Source organism: Anolis carolinensis, chromosome 2 (genome assembly GCF_035594765.1).
Source record: "Anolis carolinensis isolate JA03-04 chromosome 2, rAnoCar3.1.pri, whole genome shotgun sequence".
Lineage (NCBI taxonomy): Eukaryota > Metazoa > Chordata > Lepidosauria > Squamata > Dactyloidae > Anolis > Anolis carolinensis.
The window spans coordinates 86,172,872-86,199,818 of NC_085842.1; the positions used below are offsets into that span (position 1 = coordinate 86,172,872).

The following is a 26,947-nucleotide window of genomic DNA, read 5'->3' on the forward strand; positions in this document are numbered from 1 at the left end:
TCTTCCTTTGATTTCCCATTGGTGGTATGTGGCTCTACAGCCGTGCTTCCTTGCCTTCCTAATTTACAGTCCAGATGTTTTTGTGACTGATCCCATTGTAGGAATCCTGTTGAGTCTTAGTTGTTTGATCTATGCAGATGTTTCCTAGGAAATAGTTGATAGTTAGATGGGTGCAAACTTTTCTATCCCAGGGTTTGTACTTTGAAGAAGGTAACATTTATTAAATTGTATATGAATAATGACAACTGGTCTGACAGATATTTTGCTAGCTTTGGAGTGGGCTAAGGACTGTACAGCTGATAGATCCCCCTGACCAGGTGCCCTATCCCACAGTCAACCTCGTTTGAATGTCTCTACCTGAGAGTGGGTGACCGGGACAAGTTAGGGATTCTGTTAGTGTACCGTCCACCCCGCTGCTCTACAGTCTCCCTGCCTGAGCTAGCGGGGGTGGTCTCGGGCCTGGCGTTGGAGTCTCAGCGCCTTTTGGTGCTGGGTGACTTCAATGTCCATGCGGAGGCCACCCTTTCAGGAGCGGCTCAGGACTTCATGGACACCATGGCAGCCATGGGGCTGTCCCAAGTGGTATCTGGCCCTACACACAGTGCAGGACATACCTTGGACTTGGTTTTCTGTCAGGGATGGGAAGATGATGGAGGTGTGGAGGAGCTGACCATCGCTCCCTTGCCATGGACCGACCATTACCTGCTCAGGTTTAGACTGGCTGCGCCCCCCAACCTCTGCAGGGGTGGAGGATCTATTAAAATGGTCCGCCCCAGGAGGCTTATGGATTCCTGACGGCTCTTGGGGAGTTTCCCGCCACTTCGGCTGGCGATTCTGCCGATGCTCTGGTTTCTCTCTGGAATAGGGAGTTAACCAGGGCAATTGACACGATCGCTCCAGAACGCCCCCTCTCGGGTAGCGGAGCTCAACCATCTCCTTGGTTCACTGAGGAGTTGGCAGCGATGAAGCGAAAGAAGAGGGGTCTAGAGCGCGTGTGGCGTTTGAAGTGGAATGAATCAGACTGAACACGGCTGCGCCTCTTTCTGAAGGCGTATGCCGCGGCAATAGATGCTGCAAAGAACGCCTCCTTTGCAACTAATATTGCGTCCGCGAAGAACCGTCCAGCGGAGCTGTTTCGAGTTGTCAGAGGTTTGTTAAATCCCACCACTCAAGATGGGATCCCTGACAGCTTGGCAGCTCGCTGTGAAGCATTTTCTCGGTTCTTCGCGGATAAAGTCGCTCTGATCCGCTCTGGCTTCGACGCCATATTAACGGCAGTCTCCGGGGATGTAACACGAGCACCTTCTTGTCCTATTTTGATGGATTCTTTTCAATTAATTGAGCTCGAGGATGCGGACAAGGTGCTTGGAGAGGCGAGGGCCACTACCTGTATCCTAGACCCCTGCCCATCCTGGCTGGTGGGAGAAGCCAGAGGGGGATTGGCCGAGTGGGTGAAGGTGGTGGTGAATGCCTCCCTTAGGGACGGCATTTTTCCAGCGAGCTTCAAATTGGCTGTGATAAAACCGCTGTTGAAAAAGCCATCACTGGACCCCACTCAATTGGATTTCCAATCTCCCCTTTTTGGGCAAGGTCGTGGAACGGGTGGTGGCAGCGCAACTCCAGGCTTTCTTGGTAGATGCTGATATTCTAGATCTGGCACAGTCTGGCTTCAGGCCGGGGCATGGTACCGAGACAGCCTTGGTCGCCTTAGTCAATGATCTTCGCCGGGAACTGGACAAGGGGAGTGTGTCCTTGCTGGTTCTGCTGGACCTCTCAGCGGCCTTCGATACCATTGACCACGGTATCCTTCTGGGACGACTCGCCGGGTTGGGCATTGGAGGCACTGTTCTGCAGTGGCTCCGGTCCTTCCTGGAGGGACAATCCCAGATGGTGTCACTGGGGGACACCTGCTCGGCTCCACAGCCATTGTCCTGTGGGGTCCCGCAGGGGTCGATATTGTCCCCCATGTTGTTTAACATCTACATGTAGCCGCTGGGAGAGATCATCTGGAGTTTCGGGGTAAGATGTCATCTGTACGCAAATGATGTCCAGCTCTGTCACTCCTTCCCACCTGTCACTAAGGAGGCTGTCCAGGTCCTGAACCAGTGTCTGGCCGCTGTGTCGGACTGGATGAGGGCCAATAAATTGAAATTGAATCCAGACAAGATGGAGGTCCTCCTGGTTAGTCGCAAGGCTGAACAGGGAATAGGGTTACAGCCTGTGTTGGACGGGGTCGCACTCTCCCTAAAGAGGTTCGCAGTCTGGGGGTGATCCTGGACTCATCACTGAGCCTGGAGCCTCAGGTTTCAGCGGTGGCCGGGAGAGCCTTCACACAACTCCGCCTCGTGCACCAGCTGCGCCCGTTCCTTGGGAGGTCTGACTTGGCCACGGTGGTCCATGCTCTGGTCACATCCCGGCTGGATTACTGCAACGCACTCTACGTGGAGCTGCCTTTGAAGATAGCCCGGAAGCTCCAGCTGGTGCAGCGGGCGGCAGCCAGGTTAATAACGGGAGCGGCTTACAGGGAGCATACAACCCCCTTGCTAAGCCAGCTCCACTGGCTGCCAATATGCTACCGAGCCCAATTCAAAGTGCTGGTTTTGACCTGCAAAGCCCTAAACGGTTCTGGTCCTGCCTATCTATCCGAACGTATCTCCTCCTATGAGCCCGTTAGAACCTTAAGATCTTCCGGGGAGGCCCTGCTCTCGATCCCACCAGCCTCGCAGGCGCGGCTGGTGGGCACGAGGGACAGGGCCTTCTCGGTGGTGGCTCCTCGGCTGTGGAACTCCCTCCCCAGCGATATCCGGCAAACCCCATCCCTCCTGGGATTTAGAAGAAAATTAAAAACTTGGCTCTGCGCCCAGGCATTCAGCGAATAAGCTCATTGGCTGATGTAATCGGGTCGCAAATCTGTAATTGTAGCAGTATTGAACGACTGAGGATGGTGCAATATCGCTGCCTTGCAGCGTTTTAATTTTTGTATACTTTTTATCATGTTTTTATCATGTTTTATCATGTTTTAATAGTTTTGTTCTATAGTATACTTGTTGCTGGCCCTCGTGGCAGAATGTAAGCCGCTCTGAGTCCCCTCGGGGAGAAGGGCGGGGTATAAATGCATGCAATAAATAAATAAATTTATTTATTTATTTATTTACAGCATTTATATTCCGCCCTTCTCACCCCGAAAGGGACTCAGGGCGGATCACATTACACATATTAGGCAAACATTCAATGCCTTTTAACATAGGACAAAGACAAACAACAACATAGCTCCGAGCGGGCCTCGAACTTATGACCTCCTGGTCAGTGAGCCATTGCAGTTAATTGCAATGGCTTGCTCTCCCGTCTGCGCCACAGCCGATAATGATATTGTAATGATTTTTTCAGATTCCCTCTTATGAATGCTGGCTCTCCATGCAGGAAGAATAGATTAGGTGGTTAATGACATTTGGGCCTTAAATCTGGACTATAGGAATCTAGCATTATCTTTATTTAATTCCTGCTTGTGAAGGAATAACTGCCTTCTCTATGAAAAAAAATGCTTTATAATTTATCCTTACAGCTCCTGTATCCACTGGGATGTATTCAAAGACTCCCTGTGGATACCTGAAACCATGGATAATAGCGAACTCTATATTTTCACGGTTGTTTAACTGCAACAATTTCCTAGAAGTGCACTGGAAGACCTAGAGGGGCCCACAAACACTTCCGGGAAAGAGGGGATTTTTTGGCGCATGGGTAACTGAAACTGGATTTGTAGATAGGGGAGTTCTATTCTACTGATATTCCTCTTCCTTTCTCCTATTGGTAAATGACATGTTTGGTAGAAGTGCTGGGAAATGGAAGACACTGAATATATATTTATGTCTTTTGGCACTAAGATAAAAGGGGTGGGGATTTTTGATCAGAAGGGATGTGTTGCAGGTCTGTTCAGTTACTGGACAATATTGTGCGGGCAGAGATTTTATACTAGATGGGAAAATTCCAGTTTTGGTGAGGGATGTGAAGTGAGGAAGTTTATAGATCAGCAGTGAGTAATATTAAGAGGATGGGATGCAGCATCCATGTCCTGCTATTAGAGCGCTGCACCCCCATTTCCTTCCCAATGGTCCAGTTGTTTCTATTTTTCCATATTATAAATACAGTGACAGTCCTTTAGAAAGCTTGATATGGTATATGGTCATATTTTTTCTTTCTTTCCAAAGAGTTTGAAAAAAAAGTTTCGTGTCCTGCAAGATACCACAAAAGTTCCATCATTAAGCAATGAAACACTCAATCGGCTTGTCATTGAAAGGTTAGTTAAAAGAAGTTTGTTGGAATTGATACTATGAAGCTATTGCACAATAGTCTATGTACAGTTTAAACACACAACAGAAGAATATTAAGCACACCTATTGTCTTCAATACACCTATTGTCTTTAGCACCAAATTCGCTATGTCTGTCCATCTGGCCCAGTGCTTTCTATCCTATTGATGAGTTCCCAGATTCTTAGCTAGATCTTTTTCTCCCATCACCTCCATCTAATTTTTAAAATTGGAATTAAGATTAATGTTTTGTCATACATGATATTATGTATTATATATACAGACATGCATGCATGCATGTCATCTATATAACCCAATGGAACTGTGATTCAAGCTTTTACTGCTAATACTATATAAAATGATTTTCTGGATAATCTGAATGGGGTAGATGGGATTACACTCTCCTTGAGAACTCAAGCTTACCGTTTGGGCATACCCCTATATTCAGATCTGAGCCTGGATACTCTGGTTTCAGTGGTGGCCAGGGGATCATTTAAAACCAGTGCACTAGTTGCTTCCATGCCTGGAGATACCAGACCTGATTATAATGATGTGTGCTTTGATTACAACCTGTTTGGATTAGTGTAAGATACCATGTAAAATACCTTTAGAAAATGTTCAGAACTTCAGCAGTTGTAAAATATTGCAACTAAGTAGTTGATTGAGGCTAGTTACAGGGAATGTATAACCCCCTCTCTTTTTGGAACAGCTACATTGACTGTCAGCCTGTTTCTGGGCAGAATTCAAAGGGCTGATTCTTTAAAGCAGGGGTCCCCAAACTACGTCCCGGGGGCCACATGTGGCCCATTGAAGCCATTTATCCGGCCCTCGCTTTTGGTGCACAAAGGCAGAAGGAGGCTAAACTAAATGGTCCAAGAGGTCTCTTCCAACCCTCTTTATTATTATTATTATTATTATTATTGACACAAAAACACAGTATAACACAGCAAACGAGATATAGATGTTGAATCTGGTATTACAAAATCACAAGTCGAACACTTCCCAAGTGTTTAGGGCTGTGTGATTTATTATTATTATTATTATTATTATTATTATTATTATTATTATTATTAACATTGAGGTTGGGTGGCCATCTGTCGGAGGTGCTTTGCTTGTGCTTTTGATGCACAAAGGCAAAAGGGGTTGGACTAGATGTCCCAAGGAGTCTCTTCCAACCCTCTTTATTATTTTTATTATTATGATTATTATTAACATTGAGGCTGTATTTGTTCCCATTTTGTTTTTTTTACTTCAAAATAAGATATGTGCAGTGTGCATAGTTTTTTTTTTTAACTATAGTCCGGCCCTCCAACGGGCTGAGGGACCGTGAACTGGCCTTCTGTTTAAAAAGTTTGGGAACCCCTGCTTTAAAGCCAGACTATCTAAAAAAAAAAGTAAAAGAAATAGAATTGTTTGTTTGACTGTCAACTATTATAAAATAAGTTTTAGACTAGATTTACATTTTTGAAAGCCATTTTAAAACTGGCTAGTGCCAGGAGAAAGACTGGCCACCTTGAGAAGTCTGTTATGGCCACGGTGGTCCATGCCTTAGTTACATCCAGATTGGATTACTGCAACGCACTCTATGTAGGGTTGCCTTTGAAGACGGCCCAAAAACTACAGCTGGTGCAAAGGTCAGTAGCCAGGTTGTTAACTGGAGCTAATTATAGGGAGTGGACGATGCCCCTATTAAAACAGCTCCACTGGCTGCCAATACGTTTCCGGTCCCAATTCAAAGTGTAGGTAATCACCTATAAAGCCCTAAATGGTTTGGGCCCTCCCTATCTTCGCAACTGCATCCCTCCTATGTACCTGCACGAGCATTAAGATCTGATGGGGAGGCCCTTCTCGCAGTCCTGCCACTGTCACAAGCATGGTTGGTGGGAACGAAGGAGAGGGCCTTCTCAGTGGTGGCCCCCCTGGCTTTGGAACACCCTTCCCAGGGAGATTAGGTAAGTCCCCCACCCTACCCTCCTTCTGGGAGGAATTGAAGACTTGGATGTTTAGACAAGCCTTTGAGAATATGTAGCCTAATGGTCTGCAATTATGATACAATACAGTACTTTCATCTAATTCCCTTGTTCCTTAAATACAACTTGCACCATCCCTTTCCTTTCTTCTTGTTTACAGTTTGCCATGTTTTTATGACAGATGACACTATAGGTTAGTGGGCGCTGTCCTGAGTTCAAATTGTTGTTTTATATACTAGTGGTTTTATTTTGTATTGTACTGTGTGTTTATTTTATCCGTTGTTTTAGGCATCTTGTGCTATATGTAAACCGCCCTGAGTCCCTTCGGGGAGATGGAGGCAAGGTAGAAAAAAAAGTTATTGTTGTTATTATTTATTCTCTGAATTTAATTTTACCATATCTTTAAAGGCCACCTATTTCCTGTTCATTGTTAATATGAAACTAAGCTGTAGGATGGATGACAAGTGCTGGATGTATGAAGTCTGGCACAGCCAATGGCGAGAAATGAAGGAAGTTGTTGTCTTACACCTCTGCTATTCTGCATGTGAAATGGATTGGAAACTGAGATGTATGGATGTGTCTGTTATGATACATATGTAATTTGTTCTTGAAGCCCTGCTCCAGTTGAATTGCTAAAACCAAAGCTCCATCGGCCAGCACTCAATGGTGAAATCGACTTGAATGCTACATTTGATGTGGAGACACCAAAACGTCAGCCTCATAAGACAAACCCTGTTCCTGCAAAAAAAATCAAACTAGATAAAAAATCGTAAGTTGTATATTTTACTAGTTATTTGCCCTGCATGTGCTCTCAGCTTGTCTGGCTTTCCCAGTCCTACATGGAAATACTTATTTTGCTATTTTAAATTCTGTTCCTAGTTCTTTAAATATAAGTGTTTTATCTAGAAGCTTTTCATCATTGCCGAGGGCAGAGAAATGGAGAAGAAAATGGATCACAAAATCACTTTGCATAATATCCTTATTAAGCAATTTGATATGCTGTCTGATATGCTAAATGAGCATACAATAGAGTTCTGGTTATCTGGCAGGCCAAGTATCAGATAACCGGATCTGTTGGATAATAGGGAGGCCCGGCTTAGGGAAACCCGGGGCGTGTCGCTGTTTAGCAACGCGCTCTGCGTTTCCCTAAAGTCCTGGGCCTTTACCGGAGGAAAGAGTTTCCTCCCTCCGACAAAGGCCCGGCTTAGGGAAACCTGGGGCGGGTTGCTCTTCAGCAACACGCTATGGGTTTCTCCCAAGGCCCAGGCCCTTACCTTCCATGGCTGCCTCTGCCGCTGCATTTGCCTTCCCTCCTCTGCCGCTGCCTCCTCCATATCCTCCTGGGACAGCCCTAGGAAGAGGGAGAGAAAATTCCTCCTCCCTCTCTCGAGCTCCCTCTGGCTCAGCAGTGCTCCCTTCCTCAGGCTGCCCCAGGAGGAGGTGCAGGGGGGGGGGGGGGGCAGACGCAGCGGCAGAGGCAGCCATGAGCCCTGCAGCGGCAGGGAGAATACGACCCACTGCCAAGCCCCTGGCGGCGCGTCGGATAATACGGAGTGTTGGATAAGCGGAAGTCGGATAAGCGGAACTGTACTGTATTTCATTTATTATTTTTAATGTGTGCTTTAGCTTTATTTCAGCTGAACACAAGAGACATTGGGGAAGTCTCTCAGACTCCACAGTAAGAGTATGATTAAAGCAGTAACAGATGGAAAAAGAGTTCCAGTTAGGTAAAATAAATTACAGCTCTGCTTCCCTTTGCTTGTTGGACAGACAAGAGGCTTTTCTTTTATTATCCAGCCAAGACATAGGGTACATCTACTGTCGAATGAAGGCAGATTGACACCACTTTAACTGCCAGGGTTCAAGGCTATGAAATTGTGGGTGTTGTAGGTCTTTAGCCTTCTCTGCCAAATAATGTTGCTGCCTCACCAAACTACAAATCCAAGAATACCATAGAATTGAGCCAAAGCAATTAAAATAGAGCCAAACTGCATTCATTCTACAGAGAGAAAGTGGGAGAGAGAAGACTATGTCATTGTGTGCGTTGTCATTTTTAACTGATGATGACCCCAGTAGGCAAATCTATTATGAGGTTTTCTTGGCAGGATTTATCTTTGCCTTGCTCTGTGGCTGAGAGAGTGACTTACTCAAAGTGGTTTTTTGTAGCTGAGCAGCATTGAACCCTGGTGTCAAGGATCATAGTCCAGCCCCTAAAAGCACCATACCATGCTATTCCTCTAAGTATTATAATACACATTATAATATTATAATTGCAGTACTACACTTAATATATTTTTATATTATAACTAGCTGTGCCCGGCCACGCATTGCTGTGGCTTATGGAGATCATTTGTTGGCCAGGTGGAATAGCAGTGACTAGCCTTGCAGCCTCAAAGCCTGGCTGTTTTTTTTTTTTCTTTTGGGAATCCTTGTTTGGTGAGCTGAAATGCAACAGAATAGGCCTGCTGCTTGGAAGGCTGGGTACTTGCGTTTTAGGGAAATGGTTTTTTGGGCTGCTAGAATTGCGATGAATAGCCTCACTACTTCAAAGCCTGACTGCTTGCTACCTAGGGGGAACTTTGGTTGGTCAGCTTCAATAGTACAGAGTAGTATCGCTGCTTCAAAGCTTGGCCGCCTTCTACCAAGGTTAATCCTTTGTTGGTCTGGTTGAATTGCACTGAATAGCCTTGCAGCTTCAATGCCTGGCTGAGTTATAGCTAGGGGAATTCTTGTTTGAGGAGCTGGAGTAGCACCCTCAATCAAAGAGCCGCTTTGAAACCTGGCTACTTGCTTTGTAGGGGAATCATTGTTTGCCAGCTTGAATTGCACTAAATAGTATTGCCGCTTGCAAGCCTGGCTGCTTTCTACCTTGTGGAATCCTTGGTTGCCCGGGTTGAATGACATTTAAGAGTATCGGTGCAGCAAGTATGAATGCTGCAATTAATCACCTTGATTAGCATTTAATGACCTTGCAGCTTCAAAGCCTGGATACTTCCTGCCTGGGGGAATCCTTTGTTGTGAGGTGTTAGCTGGCCCTGGTTTTTTCCTGTCTGGGATTTCCCTGTTTTCAGAGTGTTTTCTTTATTTACTGTCCTGATTTTAGAGATTATATTGTTCTGCATTATTATACCACAGTAATTATTATATAGTATATTTATAATCTTCTATTATCTGCTTAGAACTGGATTAGATGAGGCCCTTTCTACACAGCTGTATAAAATCCACACTGAACTGGGTTATATGGCAATGTGGACTCAAGATAATCCAGTTCAAAGCAGATACTGTGGATTATGTGCCTTGAGTTATAAAGCTGTGTGGGAGAGACTTGAGTCTACACTGCCACATAATCCAGTTCAGATCCGATAATCTGTATTTTATAGGCAGTGTGGATGAGGCCTAAGTGCACTCTGCCTGTGCCCTGGGTGCTATTTTGGCTGAGGGAATTGCAAGGATACGAAGTGGACGGGGTCTAATGGGAGCAGGGCCTACCTTTCTGAGCCCTTTCTAAAGGGGGAAAATAGTTCTTTCTCATCCTCTAATTTGGGCTTTAATTTTCTAGGTTTTTTTGTTTGAAAGACATAGCTTAGATTACTATGTCTTTTTTGACCAAATTGAGTGTGATTTGGTTCAGTGATTTTGTAGTTTACTCACAGTAAAACGGCACATTACATTTTTATATACTGTATATAGACTAGTTGTGCCTGGCCACACGTTGCTGTGGCTTATGGGAATCATTTATTGAACTGGTGGAATAGCAGTGAATAGCCTTGCAGCCTCAAAGCCTGGCCGTTTTCTTCTTTGGTGAGCTGGAATACAATGGAATAGGCTTGTTGCTTTGAAGGTTGGGTACTTGCGTTCTAGGGGAATGGTTTTTTGGCCAATTTGAATTGCACAGAATAGCCTTGCTGCTTCAAAGCCTGGCCACTTTCTATATAAGGGCATCCTTCCTTGGGCAGGTTGAATGGGACGGAATAGCCTCGTGGCTTCAAAACCTGAGGGTTTTCTATCTAGGGGAAATCTTGGTTGGCCAGGTTGAACAGCACTGAATATCCTTGCTGCTTGCAAGTCTGGCTGCTTTCTACCTTGTGGAATTCTTGGTTGGCCAGGTTGAATAGCAATGAATAGTCTCAGTGCAGCAAGTATGAATGCTGCAATTAGTCACCTTGATTAGCATTTACTTGCCTTGCAGCTTCAAAGCCTGACTGCTTCCTGCCTGGGGGAATCCTTTGTTGGGAGGTGTTAGCTGGCCCTGGTTGTTTCCTTTCTGGAATTCCCATTTTCAGAGTGTTGCTCTTTATTTACTGTCCTGATTTTAGAGATTATATTGTTATGTATTATTATACCACAGCAATTATTATATATTATATTTATAATCTTATATTATCTGCTTAGAACTGGATTATGTGAGGCCCCTTCTACACAGCTGTATAAAATCCACACAGAGCTGGATTATATGGCAGTGTGGACTCAAGATAATCCAGTTCAAAGCAGATACTGTGGATTATATGCCTTGGCATTCTGGGGTTATATAGGTGTGTGGAAGGGCCTTGAGTCTATGCTGCCATATAATCCAGTTCAAATCAGACAATCTGTATTTTATAGGTAATGTGGAAGAAGCCTAACTGATCCCTGGCTGTCCCTTGGCTGAGGGGGTTGCTAGGAGATGAAGTGGGTGGACCTACCCTTTTAACTGGCAGCAAGGGGGGGAAACAGTTCTTCCTCTTCCTCTAATTTGGACTTTATTTTTCTTGTTTTTTTGTTTGAAAGACATATTTTGGATGACTATGTCTTTTATGGCCAAATTTGGTGTGATTTGGTTCAGTGGTTTTGTTGTTTACTCCATAATAAAACACACATTACATTATATATATATATACTAGCTGTGCCTGGTCACACGTTGCTGTGGCATTGTCTGGTGGTGTTGGTGAGAACTTGTTGAGGTAGTGGTGGTATTGAATGTCTGTTGTATGGTTGTCTTTATGTTTAGGATGCATTTGGTTGTTTGTGTACTGTGAAAGTGGTGAGGGTAGAGGGGGGGGGGGTCTATGTCCCTGTGTAGTATTGTATAGTATTTATACATTGTCCATGTGTTGTGAATGCTTGGATTGTGTCCTGCTGCATAGTAGAAAGGGTTGGGCTGGATGGCCCTTAGGGGTCTCTCCAAACTCTTGGATTCTATGCTTCTATTATTATTATCATTATCATCATCATCATCATCATTATTAAGTAGAGGCTGGATGGCCATCTGTCAGGAGTGCTTGGATTGTGTCCTCCTGCATGGTAGAAGGAAGTTGATCTGGATGATCCTTAGGGGTCACTCCAAACCTTAGGATTGTATGATGTTGTTGTTATTATTAGTTGTAGTAGTATTAGTATTGAGAGGCTGGGTGGCCATCTGTTGGAAGTGCTTGGATTGTGTCCTGCATGGCAGAATTGGGTTGGACTGGATGGCCTTTAGGGGTGTCTCCTAACTGTCTGATGCTATGATTCGATGTGTATTATTATTGTGCAGATCTTGAATGGCCATCTGTCAGGAGTGCTTGGATTGTGTCCTCCTGCATGATATAAGGAAGTTGAACTGGATGATCCTTAGGGGTATTTGATAACCTTAGGATTGTATGATAATCTTATTATTCTTATTATTATTGAGAGGCTGGCTGGCCATCTGTTGGGAGTGCTTGGATTGTATCATCCAATGGCAGAGTTGGGTTGGACTGGATGGCCCTTAGGGGTCTCTTCTAACTGTCTGATTCTATGATTCGATTTGTATTATTACTGTGCAGATCTTGGATGGCCATCTGTCAGGAGTGCTTGGTTTGTGTCGTCCTGCATGGTAGAAGGAAGTTGAACTGGATGATACTTAGGGGTGTCTCCTAACCTTATGATTGTGTGATATATTATTATTATTGAGAGGCTGGGTGGCTATCTGTTGGGCGTGCTTGGATTGTGTCCTCCACGGCAGAATTGGGTTGGACTGGATTACCACAGTAATTATTTCATATTACAGTAGAATCTCACTTATCCAACATTTGCTTATCCAATGTTCTGGATTATCCAAAGCAGTCTGCCTTTTAGTAGTCAATGTTTTTGTAGTCAATGTTTTAAATTCATTGTGATATTTTGGTGCTAAATTTGTAAATACAGTAATTACAACATAGCATTACTGATCATTGAACTACTTTTTCTGTCAAATTTGTTGTATAACATGATGTTTGGTGCTTAATTTGTATAATCATTACCTAATTTGATGTTTAATCATCTTTTCTTGAATCCCTTCTTATTATCCAACATATTCACTTATCCAACGTTCTGCCGGCCTGTTTATGTTGGATAACTGAGACTCTACTGTATATTTATAATCTTATATTATCTGCTTAGAACTGGATTATATGAGGCCCCTTCTACACAGCTGTATAAAATGCACACTGAAGTGGATTATATGGCAGTGTGGACTCAAGATAATCCAGTTCAAAGCAGATAATATAAGATTACAAATGGGTAATATAGCTGTGTGGAAGGGCCTTGAGTCTACACTGCCATATAATCCAGTTAAAATCAGATAATCTGTATCTTATAGGCAGTGTGGAAGAGGCCTGAGGCCTAACTGTGCCTGTCCCCTGGGCTGAGTTTAGCCTTCTAACTGGCAGCAATTGGATAAAAAACAATTATTCATCTCCCTCTAATTAGGACTTTATTTTTCTTTTCTTTTTGTTGTATGAACGTAGAGGCATGGATGAGGGGTTGTGTTGCCAAGTTTAGTGTTTCTGGGATGTGTAGTTTTGTTGTTTTGTCCTAGGCTGAATTTTTTTAATCCTTTTATATATATAGATATAGATATTCATGTTTATTTCCTATTTATTTATTTGTGTTTATCCAAAGGTCTCTTGCAGTTTCTTCACAATATTATTTTAGATAAAGCCTTAAAGTTTGGGCCCGCATTGTCTTTTTATTTGGATTTTTACTGATTCTTCCCTCAACAGAATATAGGTGCCTAACTTGTATGTATTTTTCAGGTCATCTGTGACAAATTTATCAAAAGCCCTGAAAGACACCGTGGAGGTACAGTAACTGTTAACCTGAGCAGTATTTACAGTTTCCCTAGAGTCCCTTCTACGCATGGTCTTCAAAGGCAATGCTGAAACCAAGAGCTTTTTCCCAAATAATCCTAAATCTCTGCCTAGACTCTAATGCTACAGCTAAGTCCTGAGGGTGTTTTGGCAGCCAGTGTTCTCACTGTAAACTATGTGTTCTAAGTTCTTGGAGGCTTTTCCATGCTCTTCTAGTACCAGTGTTGGTAATCTTAAAAAATAAAATAAAACCAGAGATGTAAACTTTTAAGGAAAATAAATATTGTGACATACTGAAGCCACCCAGATCTGAACACTGGTAGGATCTTAGTACTATATAAATCTGTCTTCTGATCAGTTACTCTAAATTCTGACAAAAAGCATTTGTTCTGCCTAGCAATTTATAAGAGATATTTTTTCAGATTTCATTTTCTTTTTGCAGAATAGATTGGCTTAATGCATGCTAGTAAGCTATTGCAGTGGTGCTTGAGTTTGGACTTAAAAGAATTTTAGGTCTGATTTTCTAACTTCTTTCCAAAAAATTATTCAGAACTGCTCAAGTGACACAGAAGATGAGCACCTAGAAGATCTTTTACCTGCTTTTATCAGAAACTCAATTCTGTCCAAGAGACCACCTGTGAACATGCTTGTATCACAAAAGAATGCAGGGATAGTAAGTACAAGTGAACCATGCAACAAAGGACATGGCTGGCAGATTAAAGAGAAGTGCTTGCAATGTGGAGCACTTCTCTTTAATGTGCCAGCCATGTCCTCTTATAGGAAGCTCCATTTTATTCTTCCTTGAGATCATGTACTTTCATTCTTTCTCTGTGGCCCAATTTTGACTCAGCAGCTTAGTAATGACCTTGCACATGCACTCATTATAACTTTCCTCTATTTCTGTGGTGTCTTCCACAGTCACACCATTGACTGAGGTTCATTTTGAGTGAGAAAGGAGAGATTGTTTCCCATTGTATGCCCACAGTGTACCTCTCATGGAAGAACTCTGTGTGCAGCCCTATTGTGGCCTGTTGTTCAACAGGCAGTACAAATTGTCTCATTTCAAATTTGCAACCAAATATTATATTGTTTCTGTTTGTTGGGTTACCTGTATGTTCATTGAATATTTTGTGGTTTTAAGCTGTTTGACTCTTCACCATTGTATGTCCATTTTGTATCTGCTTATAGAAAATAAGGGTTATGAATATGTAAAATTAATTTAGCAAGTTATGTGCTTTTTATTAGTGGGCTGGCTTAAAAAAATAATTCAGGAGAATATTTGTTATTTTTAATATCCTGCTTTCCTCTTTTAAACGAAACTCTGTCTATTCTAACCACTAAGTTCTCTAGTTCATTAATTTGTAGGCCCAAATCAGTCACTAATCTGTATTTATAATTCATGTTCTATCCTAAAATTGGACTGCATGCCTCCAGGAGAAGAAAATATTTTCTATTTGTAATTACTGACATCTCTTCCTTTATAGGTGAGAATCGGGTACGATGGCTTAGGAAGTAGAACCAAGTCCATCCAACCTGTATCCTTTCATAGATATTAAATGAAAGCTAAACTAATCAACACATTGCAGTTTTTATTGATGTTAAATATCAATGAAATCACAAAACAAAGTGAATTTGCTTAAAACAGAGTTCGTGTCTGAACATAATGGTTTTGAGTTGCAGATAATCATAAAGATACAGTGGGATTGTGGAATTTGAGGAAATTAGACTTCTGGAGTAAATGATTTCAGATTTGTTCTAATATGAACAAATCTGAAATCTTGTTGCAAAATTCTTCAGTTACACAGAATTCCAAGAAACAAGAATCTTGGGGGTGCTTTGAATGTGATTTCCTGCTTCTTGGCAGGGGGTTGGACTAGATAGCCCATGAGGTCTCTTCCAACTCTATTATTATATGATTCTATATTATTGTTAATACTTATCCATTATGAATCTATCAGGCTGTGAGTTCTCTCCTACTGGGGAGATGGTAAAAATGCATTGTGTTCCCAGCTTGCTGGGAAAACCTGCATAGTTTGATTCTGCCTTCTAGATTCTGCAGCAGATGCTAAATTATTCTGAAAATACAGTGAGTACAAATGCGCCCAAAGTAATAGTGTTCATATTATAGGTTAATACTAGGTTCACATTAGGGTTAATATTTTCACTTTGCCTGGAGTCCTTGGGCTAAGTATCAAACATTTGTCATCAAGAGCCTGTGTTCTCACAACAAACTGTTTCAGCTGACCCTGAAATAACTAACTTCACAGTGTGAAAAGGAGCAGTGCCTTACATTAGTAGAAATAATGGTAAAAATGGACTTAACCACTAGTAATCTCTCACTGAGCTTCTGGTTGAACAATGGGAATTGGGAATGCTTGATTTCATTAGCAGATACAGTTTGATGTCTTATATCTGCATGCTACACTTGGAGGTGTAAATCTTTTTTAGGACCAAATAATCTCCAGGTTTGTACAGGCTTTAGTCTATACATATGAAGTACCGGTTTCTTTTTCTCTATCAATTTCTCTATTCATTTTTCTTAATTCAATTTTGGCCATATTTTCCTTGACTTATCTCGTTTCAGAGTGTCCCAGTAGAAATTCGACCTTTGGCTGTAAAGAGCAAGAAAAAGGCTATTCCTAAGCAAATGATGACAGCATCTTCTGTTTCTGGCATCAGTCAAGCAAAATTAGATAACTTTCTTAAGTAACCATGCAATTCTGTAGACTGGACTGAAACAGTCAGAGAGCTGGCCTTTATCCACAGACAACCTGGTGATCTCAAAATCCAGAGCAAGTGCCCAAGGCTGAGGTTGCTGACTGTGCATCTCCTACTACCTTTTCTGCAACTTGATTGCAGAGATCTGGTTTTTCTGCCAACCCTGAGGAAAGAAAGACCGAACATTCTGGGTTCCAGGATACTTTTGCTGTTTTCTATCTTATGGATCCATATTCTAATCTAATCTGTTAAATTATGGGGTTCCTTCAAACTTTGTCAATAGCATCAGCTGAAAATTATCGGGGGATTTACAAATGGTTTGGTAGTGTCTCTTTAGCAACATTGATCAGCAGCTGTGTTACATCTATCCCATCAACACTGTCAGACTTTATATAAAGGGAATTTTGTCTGTGACTGTCAAATTCTGTTAGCATCTGGGATGAGTAAACAGTATGTGTTCAGAAAACGAATGCACATAGTTGATGTCATATTGGTGAACAAAGTTGTGCCTTTTACCTAAAAATGTGAAGAGCTGAAAAAATACAATTCTTTCACCCAGCTTTTCAGATCATTAGTGCCAAAACTCTCCTAGATTATCTAGTTATTGATCTTGATTTTCTGTGACAAGACTTAGTACTAGGAATAATTTATTTTTCAAAATGATCAGAGATTTGAGTCCATATAGTCAAAGCTGCTGTTTCTGGAAGCAGTTTGCTTATTTTTGTTAAATTGGATTTTCTGTCTTTAAATATGAATAGATTCCATGGTTTGTATGTTACAGTGGTGTGGTTGTAATCCAGAAACAATTACCTATTGCTAAACTTGCAGATAGACATGTATATTGTTTACTCATCTAATCTGTTTTGTCTGAAGTCTCTCAACTTGCTACAACCCTAGCAAGGCATGATGGTCTCAAATATCTGGCACTTCTTGATTGCTCTTTCTCTTAAACTATGTTTGAATAGTCTATGTATGTTTGAATACATAGAGATATGCTTAGATCAAATTCTTTCCAACATTTTGGTTTCTATTTTGTTTGATTCTGGCCCCAGATGTTTTACCTCCTACCTAAAACGGTTAACTATAAAATTAGTGCTATTTTCTAGACATTTTTCTTGCCTTCATGGATCACCAGTGGTTCAGCTTAGGATTTCTTTAGAAAATATAAAGATTTAAATACATTTTGATCAGGATACAAAAATTCTAGGTTCTAACTTACTGCTGCTGTTTTTTTTAAGCTTTGGGCCAAACCCACTTTTTTAAAGCAGAATATTTTCAGTTGAATCTCTCAAAGTGTGTCAAGCAATTCAAAGTCCAATTTTTTTTGGTTGGGTTAGATATTTATGTTGAGATTTTTTTCCCTTTAATAGACAATGGAAGAAGGCACCTTAACTGGTTTTGTTGTTTGTCTTTAAGGAAATTTTGTTTTAAAACACATTTGCTCACTACTTCCTACTTTGTCCCACTATTCCACAAGCCTAGCTTTGGCACCAAGGCCATAAATAAGTTAATGGATACAGCTTATCCTTAGAATTCCTAATTGAACATATCTGCTTCATATTGAATAAATACTGGATGTGTCTCATTGAACTTAAATTAGAAATGTTAAATTTGAAAGTTTTGCTATTGCGGAAAGGAGTTATACTGCTACGAGTTAATGGGTGTACGTCAGAGATATTTTAAAAACTTATCCCATTATTAGTTCCAAGTAGAGTTGATTTCCAGGCAATGAGCAACAGACGCTAGCTATGTTGTGTTGAATGGCTGCCACTACAACAAGAACAGAAGTGGAAAGGGAAGGGTGGCCATCCAGTGGCGCCAAACAGAATCTTTTTCTTCAGCTTTTATGCAGTGAGGAGGCACTGTAGCATAAAGGTGAATTAAGATGAAATAATTCTGAGTGAAAGGGAATATTCTGGCTATGCTGCCATTTCTTAAGTCAATGGCTAGAGGCATATTTTATTGCAATGAAATTAGAGAGACAAGGACAGGCCTAGTTTTCAGTTCTAATAAAATGTCATTACCTTTCCCCCAAGGCTTGCATATGTTTTCTCAGAATTGATTCATCTCCCCTAAAGGAAAAGTGTCAAATCCCATTTTGCCTCAAAGTATTAATTTTGTCCCAAAAAGCTGATTTTAGAGCTGAGAAAAATTATGCTGGGGGAGGAATTATCGTTTACACAAGCATTAGTCTGTATTTGCTACGGTGCCTTCTGAAAATTTAGGAGTCCAAGCACTGATAATAATATTTTCCGCTCTGTATAAACTGTACAGCCAATACAACTTCTTACTTCTAGCTGTTTAGATTAAATATGAAGTTTACATATGCAAAGTTTTGCTTTACTTTGAGTTCCCCTAAATTCATTACTGTCATATATTTCAACAAAATAGGTTATAAAATTTGTCTCTAAATATAGTTTTCTATATAACTTGTCAGTGGGCAAAGATACTGTTTGCCCTTTCTGAACTACTTTATTAGTCTGTTTGAAAAAGTGCAGTAACTGTCAGAAGGCTCTGGGAAAAGAGGAGGTAATAGTGTTATATTCTAGGTGACCCATTATGGGATGGTCAACTCATCACACTCCAGGCTGTGGCCCACAGTCTCCATCCTTTACAAGTAGATACTGCCCATGCCTGAAACGACTTCCCTTCCGATCCCTATTTGCTGCACACAGATATATAGTTACCAAAGTAAATATGTTCATAGGCATTCTTCCTTTCACTGAAGCTGTTGTATCAAAGAGAGGAATAACAGAAAAAATAGGAATAGGTTCCCACATCACAAGAAACAATGATTGGACATGTTTCATAAAATGGTTTACCATATATACTCAAGTATAAGCCGAGTTTTTTCAACCCTTTTAAGGCTTATACTCAAGTTGGGTGTCTGGTTGGCTTATATTTGGGTCGGCTTATACTCAAGTATATAGGAAATCAGAGTTGGACTGTCTTACATTAGTTTTATTTAAATATTCAAAAACATTTAACCTACTGATGCCTCAATTAAAGTAATTTTATTAATAAATATTTGTATTTTCTTTGAAATTATTTTATTAATTATTTGACAAAAACAATCTAATATACAATAAGAAAATATACATTCAAAAATAATGGAATGTGTCTGGATCTGTATTCAAATGACAACTTGTACTAAATAAGTAAGTATAACATACTCTACCATCACTCAAATTCAAAACATTTTCACAGCAAAACCACCAGCCACTTCTCCCCCCTCCATATCATTTTTATTTTTGAAATTTACCAGTAGCTGCTGCATTTCCCACCCTCGTCTTATACTCAAGTCAATAAGTTTTTCCAGTTTTTGTGGTAAAATTAGGTGCCTCAGCTTATATTTGGGTCGGCTTATACTCAAGTATATACGGTATTCAGAATGAAAGATATAAGCCTTGCCTGCGTGAAAACACTTGAAGGCTGCTTTTCAAGTGCATCCTTGGATTATTGTTTCCTTGCACTAGTCTTCACTTTTCTTATAATTTCCATTTTGGTGCCAAACTTGGAGATTTATGCTTTTGTAAAATAGTAACCATACTGAGGGATAGCTTGTGAGGCTCATCTAATCTCCACTTTTCTCTCCGTTTTACTGCTCATTTATGCTTACTAATGGATTCCAGGGGCAGCTGCCATTTACTTTGCTGGTTGTGGGCAGGTACAGCAGATTCAGAGTGCAATCCTATTTTTGCCCTATTCAGACCTTATTGCATTGCAATCCAACACTCAACTTTTGTGTTTCTCCATCTTCTCCCTCCTATGATGTTGCTATGGGTAAAAATGATTAGACAGAGGACAAGGAGGGAGAAGATTCTTACGCAGACATGCCTATATTCAAAGTTCAGTGCCCTTGTAACGCTATTAGTCTCACTGTCTTATTATTTTCCATCTTTATGATTCTGCAAGGTCAGATTGTGCACCAAAGAATTTCATAAAATCAGCTTGTGCTTAATAGCTTATAGCAAAACCTTAGATTGTGTATAATAGGAAAAACTATAGATTGTTCTCTAAATGGGTGCGCCACTAAAAAGATCAAACTCGTACTGTTGTACCTTGGCTGTATCGAGAAGACACTAATCATTAGAAAAGACAATCATGCTTGTTATGGTGGAAAGCAGTAGGAAAAGACAAAATCCAAATTAAATGTAGATCGACTCAATCAAGAACATCCCAGCTCTGAGTCTGCAAGATCTAAGCTGGACTGCTGACCCAGGAGTCTCATTCATAGTTAGCAGGAGCCAGCTAATTCAATATTTCCATGAAGCCCACTAACAAGTTCCAAATTGTTAATAGGGAAAATGTTCTGAAGAAATGTTCTACATGCATGATTTTATAAATTGAGTTAATTCCCACTTCAAGTCATTTTTTCCTAAATAGATCTGACTTCTTTACTCTTTCCTTAAATGTAGGAGTGAGCAACATATGCTTTCTTAGATACTTTTGACTACAACTTTCACCAGCCCCCTACACTGTCACCAGATTTTTCAGCAACCCTGCCAGCACTATGAATGATGGAAGTTTGAGCAGGATGGACAAAAGTTGCTAATCCTGGCTCTTCAGAGGTGTTTCATTCTCTTCAATTTGTTTGGCTGCTCTGTACTGTACAACCTTTTAAGATAGGGTGATCAGACCTGCATACAGCTTTGTACATATCTGTGTGCTATAGATTTTTTTATCAAGACATGAGAGTGATATCTCATATTTTGATAATCCTTATTCTGTCGTGATTTTTTTTTCTTGCTGCTACAATGCTATAGGACTATCTACCATGATTCTCACCTCAGTTTGGCTTGGTTTCTCCTCTGTTTTCTTGAACATCTAAACAGTTTTTGATCAACATAACAAAATCACACCAGTGCTTGCTGGTTTAATCTGGATTTTATCTCCAAATTAGATTGTGTTCACAACCTGTAGCTATTTGGCTTAATTTGTGTGTGTATCTTAAAAGGTGCAGTGGGGGATTCTTAATAACGCATTCAGTGAAGAAATGGTTAGCTTTCTTTTAAATAATACATTTGAGAAACTTGCAAGCTTGAAGGAATAAAAATTGGGAGGTGGGGAGAGATGCTGCATGATGAACAGCTCTTTAAATGGTGAAGTATTAGCACCATCCAGTGGCCTATCTAAGATATGTTTATTTATATAAAGCTACATATGATGCAGTTACTTTGTGGGGTCCAGTTCTCTGTAACACATTTACAACCCTTGTAAGCCACCTTCGGATGCAGTAACACAAGCTGCTAACCTCTGAAATACTTAAAAAACATGGCATTGTACAAGGATCTGCAAACAGGAAATATTACCCTCTCTTGCTCAAGATTTTATTTGAAAACTATTCCTGTGTAGATTATGTATGCTGCCATTTTCCATCAGTACCATCCCTGCAAAAAAGGACTTGTGGCTTTCTGTGGAAGACAGAAAAATTTCAAGTGAATGGGCCCAGAATGATTGATAAAGCCACAATAGGTAGCAATAAATTTTATGTATAGAGCTGAGACTCAGGCCTTCCTAGGTATTTTTTCCAATGCTATCAAGAACATAATGCTACATTGAACACAAATATAACAAAATAGGGAAGATAGATTTTTTTTGCATATTGAGCTCACATGTCAAAATTTGCATTGTTATGTGACAAAGCATGAACATCGATCCAACTTAATCCGACTAGATTTGTAAACCAGAAGTGTACTAGTAGTAGTATGATATACTAAGGCAATACTAAAGAATTGTTTTAAGGGGTTTTTTGTTTTGTTTCATAGGGTATGTTTTAATTTATATCCCCTTTTCCCTGTATAAATTCAAGAGCACTTTCAATTCCCATTTATTTCAACAAGATGTGATTTATATGCTTAATCTCTCTCTGATTTTTTTCCAAGAGATAGTGGTGCTAGTGTGTTCAATTACAAAAAAAGGTTTGTAGCACTTTTAAGGCTCAATTTATTTTAGCATGAACCTTCATGGATTATAATCCATTTCACACATGTGAGAAAGCCAACTGCAATCCACAAAGGCTCATGCTAAAAAAAAAGTGTTAGTTTTAAATGTGCTACCAATGTCTTTTTTAGCACTGCTATCAGTTACACTTAACTAGATGGGAGAATCATACCCTTTGTATTGATAAAACAGAGAAATGTGTATAAGCTAGCTAGAACCTTCTATTTCATTGAATCTAACACTCTGTGCAGAAACTGCAAGTAAAGCATCCCCAGCAGGTATCTGTCAAATTTATTTTTAAATCTGTCCAGATAGAGACCCCCACCTCCAACTGAGAAAATTGGTTCCACTGCTGAAATGCTTTTGCCATCAAGATGTTCCTTCTCAATTAAAATCTAGCCTCCTATAAGTTAAAACAATTAGACCTGGTTCTACTGAGATAAGAAAACAAACTTGCATCCTCCCTTCTGAAACAGACCAGAAAAGAGTGCAATCACGTTGCTCATCAGACTTCTCTGAACCAGGTTGCATATATCCAACTCCCTCACATTTTCCTCATGGTTTTTTCACCATATTTTTATCCCTATCGCTTTGCTGCTTTTTTTTACTTTTAAATTACATTTCTGTTAACTCAAGATAAACTAGTATTTATTTTCTTTGCTGCAAAATCACATTGCTTTATTATGATCAGCAACAATCCCAAGGTCTTTTTCACATGCCAAGAATACTATGCCAAGTATTCTTCTATCCTATATCTGTGTATTTTTGAGTCCTAAACATAAAATATTGCATTCATTTCTACTGAATTTCATTCTATTAATTTCAATATAATGTCCTATATTATCAATGTTCTTTTGAATTCAGTTCCTATCTTGAAGCATGGTTCTGGTGCAGAATACATAATTAACTTGCAAAGTAAGCCAGGCTTGTGGCCAAGCATGACTTGTCAACACTGAGCTAAGTTGAAGATCTGGTTCATTTATAAGACAACTTCTTGCGGCTTTACCAAAGATTTCACTATTCCAATGAGTGCATACATTTCTAAGAGAGGAGTCCACATTAGAGAATTGTGATTATTTTTTGTCAAGCTTCTTCCAAAGTCACTACACAGAGTCATGACATAGTCACCACTGCTTCTACAGGGTAGCCCACAATCCTCTTTGGTCAGAATGTTCAGGATGCTTCTGTGTTCTTTGAACAGGTCCCATTAATCATTATGTACTGCCCTTCTTCCAAAAAACTAACAGCAGCACGTATGGCCTCTAGCACACTATCCTAACAGTGACTCAGTGAGGTAGATCAGGTTGAAAAAAATGAAACTTACACAAGTTCACCCACTGAGCCTCATTAGGACTGGGAAGATTCTCTCATTTTCTTGCCACTGAGCTTCTTGACAAGAAAATGAGAGAACCTTCCCCTGTCCCAATACATATTTAAAAAATAGCCATGGAAACTATGAGGTGGTCCTTCATCTCTGGTTGGAAACAAGGTACAGGTTGATCATACCTTACCCAGAAATCCAAAATATTCCAGAATTGCCTTTGTGAATGGCTGGGATAGTGACATTTTTGCTTTGTGATGGTCCAATGTATAGAAACCTTGTTTCAAATACAACATGAAAAATGTTGTATATAAGATTACATTCAGGTGTATAGTATACATGAATTTTATGTTTAGACTCCCAAAATATCTAATTTTGTATTTGCAAAATCTGAAGATCTTTAATCCAAAATGTTTTCCCCCAAAAAACGGATACTCAACCTATAGTAGTCATGTAAATATGTAAGTACAAACGCATGCCCTGACTGACCCACACTGTAAAAGAGCAAAAAAATGACCAAAAAGCCAAAGGTCCAGTGGTGTTTCCTGTCTTCCTTTGGCAAATAATTGGCAGGCACTTGTTTGTTCTGTACTTCACAACTGCCTTTTTCTTGAACATCTTCCTGCTTGACAAGTACAATGCAAACAAAAAGGGAACACATCTTATGTTATAGTTAGGTATAAGCTTGGGAGGTGGCCCTGACTCATTTATGATGCTTATATCCTGTCTTGCTCCTCATAATGAAGCTCAAGGTGGCTAACATGTTAAAAATAATACAAGTTAAGAGCAACATGAAAAATCAGAATAAAAATATAAATGAATGTATATAAATATGAGTGTATATTTATAAATGTGAATTTTATAATTATAAATATGCATTTATGGTTATAAATATATGTTTGGAAATATAAATCCATATTTTTATCAATATTTTTATTCTGAATTTTGAGCTGCATTTACTTGGCATTGTTCTAAACATGTCAGCCACCTTGCATTGCATTGAGGAGAGTAAGGCAGAATATAAAAAATATAAATCCATTAATTCATTTAAAAACATTCATTTATATTTGTATTGATAAGAATATAAATTCAAATAATATAAATTGAAAGATTTGTTAATATGTTACTGGGTTGCAGTGTGTTCTCCGGGCTATATGGCCATGTTCCAGAGCATTCTCTCCTGACGTTTCACTCACATTTATGGCAGGCATCTCAGAGGTTGTGAGGTTTGTTGAAAACTAGGTAAGTGGGGATTATGTATCTGTGGAATGCCCAGGGTAGGAGAAAGAACTCTTGTCTGCTTGAGGCAAGTGTAAATGTTGCAACTGATCACTTTGATTAGCATTGCATGGTCTTTCAGCTTCAAAATCTGGCTGCTTCCTGCCACAGGGAATCATTTCTTTGGAGGTGTTTCTTGGGAGGTGTTAACTGGCCCTGATTGTTTCATGCCTGGAATTCCCCTGTTTTCTGAGATGAGCTCTTTATTGTCCAGATTTTTGAGATTTTTTTTAATACTGGTAGCCAGATTTTGTTCACCATAAAGTTTCCTCCTTTCAGTTGAAATTGTCCATACACTTGTGGATTTCAGTGGCTTCTCTGTGTAGTCTGACATGGTGGTTGTTGGAATGGTCCAGCATTTCTGTGTTCTCAAATAATATTCTGTGTCCAGGTTGGTCATCAGGTGCTCTGCTATGGCTGACTTCTGGTTGAGTTAGTCTGCAGTGCCTTTCATGTTCCTTGATACATATTTGGGCAATGCTGCATTTGGTGGTCCCTATGTAGACTTGTCCACAGCTGCATGGTGTATGGTAAACTCCTGCAGAGGTGAGAGGATCCCTCATGTCCTTTCCAGAATGTAGCATTTGTTGGATTTTCTTAATGGGTCTGTAGTTAGTTTGTAGCTTGTGTTTCTTCATCAGCTTCCCTATGCGGTCGGTGTTTCCCTTGATGTATGGTAAGAGCACTTTTCCTCATGGTAGATCTTTGCCTTTACTCCCATGGCTTGTTCTAAAATCAGGACAATAAATAAAGAACAACACTCAGAAGACAGGGGAATTGCAGACATGAAACAATCAGGGCCATTTAACACCTTCCAACAAAGGATTCCCCCAGGCAGGAAGCAGCCAAGCTTTGACGCTTCACGGCCATTCAGTGCTATCAAGTTGGTAAATTGCAACATTCACACTGGCCTCCAACAGACAAAAGTTCTTTCTCCCACCCTGGACATTCCACAGATATATAAACCCCACATGCCTAGTCTCCAACAGACCTCACATCCTCTGAGGATGACTGCCATAGATGTGGGTGAAGTGTCAGGAGAGAATGCTTCTGGAACATGGCCATACAACCCAGAAAACTCACAACAACCCAGTGATTCCTGCTATGAAAGCCTTCGTCAACACATTAGCAATCTTATGTTATTTAGGTGTCAATGTCTTTGTGTTTTTAATTACCGTATATTGAACCCTTCTTGAGGAGATAAAATTTTGATTACTGCAGTATTAGATTTAATTCAAAAGCCTAGAAATATTCTGTTCTCTCCCCTACTCGTAAACATCCACTCGCCCACAAACACTGCACATCCATCCCTCTAGCTCCTCCCTCGCCTTCTCTCATTCTTCTGCTGCTGCTCCCTCCTTCCGCGCTGCCGGGAAAGTTACAACAGCCCTGTTCACAAATAGCTTGCAGACTTTTATAGCCCCTTCTCCCGGCAGGCTCTGCGACGCCGACGCTGATTGGCCCGCCGGGGCGCGAGGGAAGGAGGAAGGAGGGAGGAAGTGAAGAGGGGGCGGGCGCGCGCACGCACGCACGCAAAGCACGTCGCGTCCTTATATGAGAGCGTGGACGCGCCTTGCTTTCGACCCGCCTCGTTGCTTTCCGTTCTCGGCCATTGCCGGAGTTTGGGCCCAGAGGAGGAGGAAGAGGCGGAGGAGAAGGAAGCAGCGGAGCCCTGCAGGTAAAGAGGCCCCCGCAAGGGAGCCGCCTTCCTCGTCGTGTGGGACGGGACGGGGGAGAAGGGAAAATGGGGGAATCCAGTCAAGAGGAGGAAGAACCCGGCGGTTTCCGGTCCTGGGTGGCGGCCTCCTCCCTCGCTCCCTGAGCGGCCTAGCCCCACCCGCTTGCCAGCCAGGCGTTAGCGGCGGCTGAGCGAGCGAGCGAGCTCTTCCTGGCGCGAGGCGGGCCGGAAGTGGGCCCCTCGGCCTTCTCTGCTGGGCGGAGGTCCTGACCAGAAAAACAGTGGAGGCTGGGAGGGGCAGCTTCGTCGGGAAAGGAGGCCGGGCGAGGGCTTCCGCCCCTCTCGCCCCGCTTTGTCTCCTTCCAGCGTCCGCAGGGTTCCTCCCTGCCGCCCGCGCTCGCTCTTTCCTCCTCTGGCGCTTGATATAGAGGTTAAGTGTTAGGCAGGCATGAGCAAACTTTGGTGCTCCAGCCGGTAGGCTGTTGGGAATTGTGGGAGTTGAAGTCCAACACACCTGGAGGGCTCAAGTTTGCCCATGCCTGGTGTAAAGGAACTGGGAAAGGTGCCTGAGTATTCTCAGCCTCGACGTTTCACAACTGTTGGGGCTTTATAGCGGTTCCGCGTTGGATGCTGGGATTTCTCTGGAGTCTTAAGGGCGCGTCTGCAC

General features: G+C 41.2%; 2 protein-coding genes and 1 long non-coding RNA gene across 5 annotated transcripts in view; 2 read left to right on the forward strand and 1 right to left on the reverse strand.

Moving 5' to 3' along the window:
• traip (TRAF interacting protein) overlaps positions 1-17,167 on the forward strand; it is a 36,417-nt gene extending 19,250 nt beyond the window's left edge. For 2 of the 3 annotated variants that reach the window (XM_008105023.3, XM_008105024.3), the window contains exons 11-16: positions 4,206-4,294; positions 6,889-7,044; positions 13,289-13,334; positions 13,893-14,015; positions 14,827-14,877; positions 15,927-17,167. In XM_008105023.3, the coding sequence (XP_008103230.1) occupies positions 4,206-4,294; positions 6,889-7,044; positions 13,289-13,334; positions 13,893-14,015; positions 14,827-14,877; positions 15,927-16,052 (591 nt within the window). In that variant the 3' untranslated portion in view covers positions 16,053-17,167. The remainder of the gene's footprint in view (positions 1-4,205; positions 4,295-6,888; positions 7,045-13,288; positions 13,335-13,892; positions 14,016-14,826; positions 14,878-15,926) is intronic. The other variant, XM_008105026.3, reaches the window with a different exon arrangement.
• Positions 17,168-19,052: 1,885 nt separating this feature from the next.
• LOC134296101 (uncharacterized) lies at positions 19,053-26,107 on the reverse strand. Its single transcript, XR_010002671.1, has 2 exons — positions 25,778-26,107; positions 19,053-25,331 (listed from the first exon to the last, which is right to left on the reverse strand). It is a non-coding gene; the product is annotated as an uncharacterized LOC134296101 (long non-coding RNA).
• Positions 26,108-26,122: 15 nt separating this feature from the next.
• Positions 26,123-26,947, forward strand: part of rhoa (ras homolog family member A) — a 42,931-nt gene continuing 42,106 nt past the window's right edge. The window contains exon 1 of the mRNA XM_003217552.4: positions 26,123-26,280. Coding sequence (XP_003217600.2) covers positions 26,157-26,280 — 124 coding nt within the window. The 5' untranslated portion in view covers positions 26,123-26,156. The remainder of the gene's footprint in view (positions 26,281-26,947) is intronic.